Below are 11,468 nucleotides of genomic sequence, written 5' to 3' on the forward strand. Positions count from 1 at the left end.
CCAGGGGTCCCCCCGCCCACTCGGGACCGGCGCCCCGGGCACGGCGAGGAGCACCCTCCTCCTCAGGCGGTTGCTTGGGTTTGTGGGGGGGCTACTGAGCCCCGCCTTGCGCCTCTGTCAGCGAGAGCCCCCTCATGGTGGCATGGAAAAAATACAAGAGAATTTAAACTGTGACAGCTGGTGTTGGTGACTGTGACAGACCTGAATAATTAGAGGTTAATGGGGAATTATTCACTGCACCAGAAGTGAGAGAGAAAATCAGCTTGATCAGACCCCATAGGGGTGGTTTATTGGAAGTGCCAATAAGGAATAACAGGAATTGCCACAGCCCCCATCTCTCAGTTTGGTCCCACCTGCCCGCACCGCTGCCCCTGGGAAGCGCTGCTCTTCCCAGCTGGAAAACCTAGAAACATTTCTTTTCTTACTTCCTAAAACTCCTCTCTGGAAACTTCTACTCTCCCATAATTCTCCTCAAACAGCGTCGTTTCTCCTTCTGTCTCTCCAGAAGTGGCATTGCTGCTCCCCGGCGTTTCCACAATTAATATAATTGATGCTGAGCCTCTCTGGGACGGTGAGAGGGTCCAGAGTGGGGTCAGGCCAGGGCTGGCCGTACCAGCACTGCCGCGCGCTGCAGCTGCTCATAGGACACGAACATGACCACGTTCCAGGAGCCCAACCGCAGAAAGGATGGGATGAATCTGTGCCGGGAAAAGCAACACTGGAGAGGATGTACCAGGGACAATCCCCTCCCCAAAGCCCCGCTCGTGGGTTGGGATATCTGGAGTTCAGTGCCGCATGGCCGCACGGCTGTCACGGCGAGTTTGTGGGTGTTCATTGGGGTGTTCCCAACTCACCCCTTGTAGAGGCCGGCGAGGCCATCCTGCTTGAGCAGAGCCAGGAGGCAGCTCAGGGCATTCTGGTACTGCCCAGGGCTGGCGTTCATGTACCGTGTCTTCACCACATCTACTGGTGATGCCACCACCGTGGCGCAGAACCCAGCGCCGAAGGCAGCCACGAAGTGGCATGGAACGTTGTCTAAAGGCAGGGAGGAGACAGGGTTGGATGTTATGGGGACAGGGAAGGCCCTGCCCATGTCCCCCCTCATGGGATGTTGTCTAAAGGCAGGGAAGAGCCAGGGTTGGATGTTGTTGGGACAGGGATGGTGCCTGGCTGCATCCCCCCTCATGTCATTGAGGATGTTGTGAGGACAAGGATAGCATCTGGCCGCATTCCCCTGTCACGGGACGTTGTCTAAACAGGGGGAAGAGCCAAGGGTTGGATGTTGTTGGGACAGAGAGGGCCCTGGCCACATCATCCCTCACAGGATGTTGTCTAAAGGCAGGGAAGAGCTGGGGTTGGATGTTGTGGGGACAGGGAAGGCCCCAGCAGTGTCCCTCCATTCCATTCTCACCTGCCATGAGCCCCGTCCGCAGCAGCACATCCTTGAGGAGGTCGTAGGTGACGAGCTCCCCGCAGTTGATGATGGCATTGCGGGCAATGTTGGGCAGCGTTCCTGGGTAGGAGAGGGGGGGCATTGGAAATGGGGGTCACATCTCCTCCTGGAGCACCCTGGGCGGGTGCCCCAGCCCTGCTGTCCCCATCCTTGTCCCCTTCCTCTCCCCATTTCCATTTCCATTCCCATCCAATCCCTTCCCATCCCTTTCCCCCGTACCTCTCCAGAGCCCACGGACCCCTTCCTCCCTGGCGATGGTGCGATAGGCATCCACAGTGCCACTGTACCGGCGGGCCCCGTCCAGCAGTGCCCCGTTGGCTTGGAATCGGACCTTGACCACATCGGTGGGCTGGGCACAGGCCACAGCCACGGCCCCTGTGGTGCAGCCTGCCAGGAGCCGCGCAGCCAGGCCTGTGTCTGGAGAAGGCAGGTGCTGGGATCCCTGGCCCTGTGAGAACCCCAACCCCGTGGGGACCCCAGGGCAAGGGGGACCCTGGGCTGTGTGGGAACCCTGGACCTGCAGGGATCCTCAGCCCTGTGGGCACCCTGGGCTATGGGGGGACCCTGGGGCAAGTGGGGACCCCAGCACTTCACCAAGGGTCATCTTGGGGGTTTGCGCCCCTCCAAGTGGATTGCTCACCCCAGGGTGGGCTGTGCCCCTCCAGGGTAGGGTTGTGCATTGGGATGGGGGGTGCAGGGATGTCTGGACCACCTGAACACTCACTCTCAGCACCCTTGGGGGTGTAGAGCTGCTTCACGGAGTCATAGAGCCCAATGCGAATCGAGGCGAAGCTCATCTGGCGCTGCAGCCCGGCTGCCAACCCTCTGTACAGGCTGCGGGGTCCTTCTGTCCTCACCATGGTGCTCAGCGTCCCCAAAACACCCCGGTACTCCACAGAGCTGGTGGTCTGGGGGATCCTCACCTCGCCCTGGATCTGCAGGGTGCCAACCATGTCACTGTGCCTTCCATTCCCCTCCAAATGCCAGCTGTGGGGTGGAGCTGGCATGGGGAGTCCCACTGTCGCAGGGTGTTCCCTCTGCCCGTGGGATTCTGGGGGCCCGGCGGGTCATACCTGCAGGCGCACTTTGGCGGTGTCCAGGGGGAAGGTGCAGAGGTCAGCGATGCAACCGGCCATCCCCGCGCTGACGAACTTCACGGCGGTGCTTGGGGGCACCTCGGGGGGCTTCAGACCCACCATGGTGGCAGAGGGGCTGGAAGGAGGGGAGGGGTTTGTGGGGGATCCGGGATGCTGCGACGGATGGGGCTTCACGCAGGTTTGGTGATGGAGGTGATGATGTGCCGGGGTGGTTTCTGCTGGCTTGGGACAACCCCAAAACCCATATCCGGCCCTGTTTCCTCACTTGCATCCCCGGGGAAGTTGAGGCATGGGATTCACCCATTCCTTGCTCAGCATGGGATTCACCCATTCCCACCCTCCCCTATCCCGCCCCAGCCATAACGGGGGTTGCTCAGTGAGAGCTTCTCCCGTGTCCCCCCCATGGCCTCACCGTAGGGACCTCGGCACCGCTTCTTGGCTCCTGCCTTGCTCAGGCAGCACCCTGAGAGCAACTCCTTGGCCCCACCCTTATATAGCACTCAGGATGACATTCCAGCAGCCACGGATTGGATCGGGTGACAGGGAAACTGAGTTCCCCCTGTGGCATTTGAGCTGATGGGAGTGGGGTCATCTGGTACCCATGACAGTGTTGTTGTTTCAACCCTCTGCCCACACCGAGGGCTCAGGCATGGGAAGCAGGGATCCTGCCCAAATCCCCAGCACCCATTGGAGCAATGCTGTGGGGAAGCACCGAGCAATGTCCAGGTGGCCACTGGGACTGCAGGGATTGGGGAGGAATGTCAGGTTTTAACCTAAAAGTGCTCTAGGAAGAATGAGATGTAGAAAACGCCCAAAAAAACCACCATCCCCACAACGCCCTTCAGAGCGTGGCTGGGCACTGGGGCTGAGGCTTCTGGGGAGGACAAGGCTCCAGACAAGAGGCTGGAGGCCAAGGTGGAGTGCAAAAATGCCCCTTTAACTCCAGTTTTAAAAACTTCATGTGTTTAACCCTTAGTGTTCCTCAGTACCACACTCACAAAGCCTGAAGGGATGGGCCACATCCCTCTGGATGTGCCAGGAACCTCCATGCTCACACCTGAGCTTGCCTCGCATAAGAGGGACTTTGAGTGGTCGTGATGCCCTGAAACCACTTTTGCTCCATCCCTTGAGCTCCAGGAAAAAGCTGCCTGGCACTGACACCCTTTTCCAGTTGGCTCCTGCCTTATTTTCCTGCCCGTCTGTGCCGCTGACCTAAACCCAAGAGGAAGGTGCTGTTTATCTCATACCCAAGGGGTCAACACTTGTCACCTCCTCTGTGACAGTGTTCCCAGCCCAGCTGGCATCCTGCCTGGGTTTTTTTGGGAATGCAACTGGGAGAAAGCAGCCTGCACATCACTCCTGTCCCTGCAGGGGACACTGAGCATGTTTACCTCTCATCCCGACCAAGTAAGAGCAGGAGGCAAAGGGGCCAGGATCACAGGCAAGTTGTGCCAGCAGTGAATTACACATTTAGGGTGTCCCCTGGGAAAAACAACACAACAGAGGGAGGAGGAAGTGGGCTGCTGATCCTTTGGCTCCTTTAAACCCTGAATTCCATGTATGATTTGAAAAGCAGCTTGAATTGGGAGCAACTTGTCCCATGCAGCTGTGCTGCACAGTGATACTGAGTTCCTTGGCAAAGCAGTGACCTTTCCATGTGTTCCCAGCCAGCCCAGCTTCCAGCAGCATTTCTCTACCCTGGAAGCTTGTGGAAGAAGGAGTCCTATTCCCTTTTGAGGGGGACACTTTGCACTAGCTGACAAGAAACCAGGGGAATTTTATTGAAACACAAACACTAGAAAGAGAGCAGTACAAAAATAACTGAGCTCTGTTGGCATCAAAGTCTGTTCTCCAAAAGGTGCAGGACATAAAAATATACAAAAATAATTTAGGCTAAAAAAAATTTCATCTTTCTAGTCCCCCCCCTTTTGTACACCCAGCAGCGTTTTACAGTGCCCTTGGCCTGTGTTCACACAAGGACTTTGGGCATCTCTAGAAACTGCAAATTGTGCTGCCCACCAGCTATTTTTGAAAGGGTGATTTCACAGGAATACATCCCAAAATTAGACAATGTGGAGAGGTCATGGGTCACCCACAGGGGTGCATCTCTTCGGGGACCTGCCCCTGCAAGACACATGGTCTTGCAGCTCCCTGTGGGTGATCAAAGGCTTTAAGCCCCTCTAATTAGGGGATGCCAATTAACCAACCAATTAGGCAAACTAAAAGCAGAGCCTGAAAGCTGTGGCTTTCACCTCCCCTCTACTGGAGGACCCAGAGGTTGGGATCGGGAAGCTCCGCTGTGGATGGTCTCTCATGAATGCTATTCCTTCTTGGAGAGCTGAGCTGAGAAGATCCTGGCAATTCTTTGGGCTTCCTCTTCTGAGAGGTTGGGTGTGGGCTTGGGATGATTTGGCCTTCGGTACGGGATCCCCCCTGGCACTGCTCCACTCCTTCTCTCCTGTGGAGAGAAGGGATCAGGTGTGAGAACTCTGCCAGCATCTGGATTTGGGTTGTGGCAAACCACGGGGAAATCAGTTGGATACACAGGAAAAACCACCACAATGAGAAAGGTCCCAACCCTTTACTCTGACTTTGTGAAAGTCCATCCTCAGCCAAAGCCTCTCTCTGTGAAGCCAAAGGAATGACACTGGTGTAGTCACTGGGATCTGACTCCTGTGTTTTGGCTTTCAATTATTTAATTTCTTTAATTTGCAGAACCCTAAAGACCAAACCCCCTTGCAGTGGAGAGGCAATGCTCTGGCACAACAAATCCAAGCTGGCTGACAGGACAAGGCGGCGAATGGGTTTAAACTAAAAAAGGAGAGATTTAGATATTGGAGAGTGATTCTTCCCTGTGAGGGTGGTGAGGCCCTGGCACAGGTTGCCCAGAGAAGCTGTGGCTTCCCCCTGGATCCCTGGAAGTGTCCAAGACCAGGTTGGACAGGGCTTGGAGCAACCTGTTCTAACGGAAGGTGTATCTGCCCATGGCAGAGGGGTGGAATGAGATGAGCCTTGAGGTCCTTTCCAACCCAAACATATGATTCCAGGACAAATGGGATGGGCCAGTGTAATGGACTGATTAAACGATGGAGTCCGCTTCTCCATCGTCTCGAGCATGGAGCTAAAAAGCCTTGATGCCACAGCCGGGTGGCTGCAGGAGCCGAGCTACTTGCCAAAGCTCCAGGAGGCAAGCCAGCAGAGGCAGGTAGACGAGCAAAAAAAGATAAAAACTTGTTACAGTCAAGAACACGGCCAGGAGTTACTCTCCAAAATAAGGTATGCCAGGCAGATCTTGCTTGGAGACTGGGGAACCAGCCAATGGACACTCAGGGCCCATCTTGGTACCAGGTGACCTTTGCTGGGATACTGGTGAACTGGCCAGCGGGCATCCAGGGGCTACCATGGTGAGGGTATTTAGGGCCATGCCCCCTGCAGGGGCTGTTTGAGGACTGCTGCGGGAGCTGCTGCCACTGTTACTCTGCCAGTTCAGCTCCTTCCTAGGAGGTTACAAGGCAACTAGGGAAGAAGCCCAGCAGAGATCTACCAGCTTGCAAGCCAGTGGCACTTCATGGTGGTGGTAACTCCTGTTCTCTGTGCTTTTAAGTTACCCTTAGCTTTTCCTACTTTTCTGTTTTCCTTCTTTCTCTCTGTTCTTTTGTGTTACAAAATAAAGTTGAATTATCGTTTTGGGATCCAGCATCTGGCCTCGTTCGTGCCTTAATCTCGCTTACAGGAATGTTTTAGAACCTGGTTCCCCTCTGCATCTAAGTGGATCAGAACAGCCAGGCTCAGCTGAAGGGACCCCAAAGGAGCATTCCCCAAGAGGAAAACCCCTGGATTAAGCAGTGTCACCTCCTCTGTGGTTTGTTGGCAGCCTCCCAGAAGCCTGGCTTTGTCCCAGATGTTCCTGTAGCACTAAAGACAGGTAATTTCAGCTACAAAGAAACTCATGTTTCTCCCCAGCGGGAGCCAGCTCATGCATATGAAGCACTGAGAAAGCCATGATCTGGTCTGGGAGCCTTTAGAGGATGAAGCTGCGGGGCCAGGAAAGGCTCCTGGAAAGCTGATCCACCAGTCTGGCCTTTCACCTACATCACTGCTTCTCTGAGTCCCAGGAAAGGTCTTTTGAGGTGACCAGCTCCCTCCCAAGAGGGAGGGACCAGGATTCTGTTTCAGTGAACTCCTCTCTGATGTTTAGAAGCAAATGGCTTTTTTAGGAACAAGCGAGTCCTTGTGTTTGGTTAACTGTACATTACAGGCTCAAGTGACAGTGTGCAGATAAATATACTTTAAAACACTTCCCATTTTATCACACTGAAATAACATACATGGATAATTAGGAGAATCTTTTCTTTGTTCTTGTTTCTTCTTAACAATTCTCCAGGATGATTTTCCTAAAACAAAATGTCAGGAGCCAAGAGAGGTTAAATGCAGACCTGGCAACAGTGGAAGCTTAAAAACCAGCAGAGAGAGCTGCTCTCTGCAGAAAGAACCTCTCTTGGGTAGCGCAGGACTGTCCAGAGAAGACCAAGTCAGTAGCTCATTCTTCCCACACTGTTTTCTGCCCATGTGTCCACAAACAGCCAAAACATCAGGAGCAGCTGGAGAGGGGCAGTAACCAGACTCAGTGCTGATCCTGGAGTTCATCACTATGCAGCTCTCTAGAAAATTCCCCAAATCTGCTAATTAACCCTGTTTCAGAGGTGCATGAAACTGCACTTCCCACCTCTCACAGTTCCCCTTTTCCATGTGCCACACATGTTGTCGTGCTCAACCAGGGATGGAGAGCCAGCACCTCTCGTTTTGAAAGTGAGGAATAGAATCCCAGACTTGTTTGAATTGGAAGGGACCTTAAAGATCACCTTGTTCCAACCCCCTGCCATGGGCAGGGACACCTTCCACTAGACCAGGTTGCTCCAACCTGGCCTTGAACACTTCCAGGAATGGAAACCACGACACAGGAGCAGGTGTTTGATGCTATTTGACCTCACCAAGGTGAAGGAGAGCAGTTTGTTTGCTCCCGAAGTCAGTAAACAAGGTGTGCTCAAAAAACATGTCACTAACATGTTGTTTCAGACAGAAGCAGCTAAAATAGACCTCCTCCCATTTTCACACCTCTGTTCCAATGTGCAGGATGCAGAGGTGTTAGGATGTGTGTATCTATCCCAAAGATGTTCCTAAAAATGAACTTCCAGCTGTGGGAAAGGTTTAGCAGCTCTCCTTGCTGCTTTTCTACACGTACAGGCATGAATCAAAGTGAGAGAGGTTTAAAAGCACTGTTAACACTCCCAGCTCGCACAGATAACCAGAGTCATGGATCATGCAATTGCTGAGGTTGGAAAAGATGCATAAGATCATCGAGTCCAGCCGTTCTCCAGCACTGCCAAAGCCACCACTAACCCATGTCCCCAAGTGCCACATCCACATGGGACTCCAGCCTGTGCCAGTGCTGGACAACACTTTTAGGGAAAGAATTTTCCCAATATCCAACGTAAACTACCCTGGCACAACTTGAGGCCATTTCCTCTTGTCCTGTCCCTTGTTCCCTGGGAGCAGAGCCCAACCCCCACCTGGCTCCATCCTCCTGTCAGGGAGTTGGAAAGAGCAAGAAGGTTCCCTCTCAGCGTCCTTTTCTCCAGGCTGAATTCCCCCCAGTTCCCCTGTTCCCGGTGCTCCAGACTCTTCCCCAGCTCCATTGCTCTTTTTTTGGACATCAAACCTCCCTTTTGATCCACCGAACAGGCAGTTTCTACTCATCAGTTTTCACCTCCTGCATATTTTCCAGAGCACACATCCAAAATGTTGTGTTTACACCACTCCTCACCCCAGGAAAAGGCTCATCCAGACTCTGACCTGAGCACACACAGAGCCCACCCCAGGATTCTCCCTCTCTCTCTCTCTCAGACTTCAAGTGTCTGGTGCTCAGGCAGGAAGCTCCCACATTCCATTGGGAAAGGGATTGTGCACTGAGGATCACACTTCACTTTTCTTTTTATAGGAATGGCAGTGACACTGACACCAGCTGAGGATTATCCAGGGGCTGGATTAAAGCAAACAGATCCATGAGCATTTTATAGGTCATGGAGAAGGTAGGGTTTGGAGCCAGGGAATATTTCAGGACTGTGGCTCAGCAGGTTTGCTGGTGGTTTTGTTTGTGCCCAGGGATGAAGGAGAGCAAACGTGTGTTAACAGGCTACAACCTCCCCTGGGAGTTGCACCTATTCCTGCTTTCCATGCAGGAAATCAAGTAGACCCAGCAGATCAAGAAGACATAACACAACCAAAAAAGGATGTTTCGGCTGTTGCTGCCATCGACATTTTTAGAACATATAAAACCTGTTATTGTGAATTTGATCAAGGTTGTGTCTAATTCCCACTGAAGGTAAATCTATCTATACACAAATAAGAATTTTTCTAAGTAAAACTGGTTTTTTTCATCCTTTTGGAATATTCCTAGAGGTGAGGGGGGAAAGAAATAAAAAAATATTTGGAGTGGGACTTTTGACAAGGGCTTGGAGTGACAGGACAAGAGGGGATGGCTTCCTCCTGCCAGAAGGCAGGGTTAGATGGGATATTGGAAAGAAATTCTTCCCAAGGGTGGTGAAGCACTGGCACAGGTTGCTCAGAGAAGCTGTGGCTGCCCCATTCCCAGAAGTGTTCAAGGCTGGACAGGGCTTGGAGCAACCTGTTCTAGTGGAAGGTGTCCCTGCTCAAGGCAGGGGGTGAGATTGGATGAGCTTTAAGATCTCTTCCAACCCAAACCACTCTGGGATTCCATGATTCTTTTTCAGGCTGTTTGTTGATCACTCCCAGATAAGATGATGCATTGATTTCCCTCTGTATGACCTACAAAACGAACACTCTAAGGAACCTTTATGTCACTGGAAACAGTGTCCTTGACGAATCAGAACAGAATAAGGCAGGATCTAATAGCTCTGAACTCATGGAACCCTGTGGTTTAACACTAATACCAGTTTTATTTGAATTCCCTCTCTGGGCAGTTCTGAGCTGAGTGGCTGGAAATACAGCCCTGAAAATGATTAATAATTAGATAGACTATTAGCAAGGCACTATTTGGATATAGCTAATCTCAAACCAGCCTCATTCCAGGATTAGCTGCAGCACTTGGAGGGTCTGCTGAGACAGGACTCTGTTGTGCCTTGTGCTCCATCAAACACCCTGTGTGAAGAAAATTTGCTGCTGCCAGTGGTAAAATAGAGTTCACCAAAACTGCTTTCTCATAGTTTTCATTCTAACTCGCCTTGGGAACATCAGTTTCTAAACCTGGGCTGTTTGGTTTCTGCACAGTTCAGCCAACACTGAGCGTGACAGCATGGCTGCAATCCGAGCTGTTCTCTGAAGATCACCAGACTCCTCTCACTCACATGGCAGCTGGCAAACATCTCTCCTGGCTTTTCCAGTGCTCCTGCCACCCCTCTCTGGCTTGTCTGACTCCCTGCTTTCCCAGTCTTCCCTCACAGACTGATGCAGCAGTGGTAAGGTGGGATGGCTGGCAGCATTTTGAGACAAAAATGCTGTCTCATCTCCTGCTGTGAGGATGTGGGGACCTCAGGAGGTGCTGCGGCAGCTCAGGCCTCAGCCTGGATCTGTGACCACCTTCCAGGGGTCCGAGTTTTGCAGAGCCTCATGAAACCCAGATTTTTTTTTTTTACTCTTTTTCTCCATCAGACTCGGGCTTCCGGTTCTTGAGGTCCTTCTCTTCCACACGCTGCTCTGAGAGGGGGCATGAGGATGGATTTTAAAAATGAGAGAGTTAATAAACTTTTCTATAAAATCATAGACTCACTGAATGTTTTGGGTTGGAAGTGACCTTAAAGCTCATGTCGTTCCAACCCTCCTGTCATAGGCAGAGACACCTCCCACTAGACCAGGTTGCTCCAAGGCCCATCCAACCCGGCCTTGAATGCTTCCAGGGCTGGGGCAGCCACAGCTTCTCTGGGCAACCTGTGCCAGGGCCTCACCACCCTGACAGCAAAGAATTTCCTCCTAATATGCAACCTAAATCTCTCCTCTTCTAGTCTAAAACTGTTCCCCCTTATCCCATCACTATCTCCCTGTGTAAGAAGTCGCTTTCCCTCTTTTTTATGAAAAGTACTGAAAATAAGACTAATATGTAGACCTCAAAATGACTGAGCCACAAACCTCTTGCAGTAAATAAATATTTATGCACATAAAAAAGTGAACCTCAGCAAAACACAGCTTTGCTGCAGGAGGAACAATCATGCCAGTTATTCTGCTATTCCCTGTGTCACAGAACAGTTACTTGATGCGTCTCCAGGAAAGCCTCTCCTGCTGCAAATTCCCTCATTTCATCCTGATGAGCACAGACAACACACCTATGAACACTGAACATTAAAAATGATCCTGACAGAGAGAAAAGGGATCAGAAAGATTCTCCTTGACATGATTTGGAAGCCACCACCTCTAAGCCAAGCACTGGCAGGCAAAAGAAGAGAGAAGTACTTCTGTTCCTGCTTTAAGGAATGGACTTAAGTTTGACAGTGAAGGAAATGGCATCCCATACTTACTTTCAGAACCGTGGAAGGATGAGAAGAAGTGCTGAGCAGTCTCATTGAGGCTTCCATCTCCTGGGGTGGGAGGAAGAAGTTCGGAACAATGACAGGATCAGATCTGAGCAGAGCTGTTAAGGAACAACCTTTGGCAGCGAGTAGTTGCACACAGCTCCAGATGTGCAACAAGCTTGTTAATGGATCCCAGACAGTGAATCTCATTCATTTAAATCAATATTCTATTGTTCTGAATGCCTGGTTCTCTCACAGAGCATGGAACACTGACCTGATTTACAGCAATACCTCACAAATCTGTAGAGCACTTCATCCTGCAAAAATTCCAAGAATGCTTAGTGGAACTGAGTGCAAGATTTGGGATCTGTGCAA

The 11,468-nt window shown here is 51.7% G+C and overlaps 1 protein-coding gene across 1 annotated transcript; it reads right to left on the reverse strand.

The window, feature by feature from the left end:
* Positions 1-258: 258 nt before the first annotated feature.
* On the reverse strand, positions 259-11,186 carry UCP3 (uncoupling protein 3). The gene is made up of 7 exons (XM_039379651.1): positions 11,100-11,186; positions 2,527-2,665; positions 2,178-2,388; positions 1,673-1,870; positions 1,412-1,513; positions 855-1,035; positions 259-698 (listed from the first exon to the last, which is right to left on the reverse strand). Exons 2-7 carry the CDS (start codon positions 2,650-2,652, stop codon positions 593-595), a joined length of 924 nt encoding a protein of 307 aa, XP_039235585.1. The 5' UTR covers positions 2,653-2,665; positions 11,100-11,186; the 3' UTR covers positions 259-592.
* Between the last annotated feature and the right edge of the window lie 282 nt (positions 11,187-11,468).

The sequence above is a fragment of the Pipra filicauda genome, unplaced genomic scaffold (assembly GCF_003945595.2).
Source record: "Pipra filicauda isolate LSUMZ 115617 unplaced genomic scaffold, ASM394559v2 scaffold171_size1565689_pilon, whole genome shotgun sequence".
NCBI lineage: Eukaryota > Metazoa > Chordata > Aves > Passeriformes > Pipridae > Pipra > Pipra filicauda.

Bases quoted from the DNA above. Each gene is read 5' to 3' on its own strand.
- UCP3 (XM_039379651.1), bottom strand. From the start codon at position 2,652: ATGGTGGGTCTGAAGCCCCCCGAGGTGCCCCCAAGCACCGCCGTGAAG. The intron at 1,514-1,672 runs GTACGGGGGAAA...TCTCCTACCCAG, and splicing joins GGTCCGTGGGCTCTGGAGAG to GAACGCTGCCCAACATTGCC. The intron at 699-854 runs GTGAGTTGGGAA...TTCCCGGCACAG, and splicing joins CTCGCCGGCCTCTACAAGGG to ATTCATCCCATCCTTTCTGC.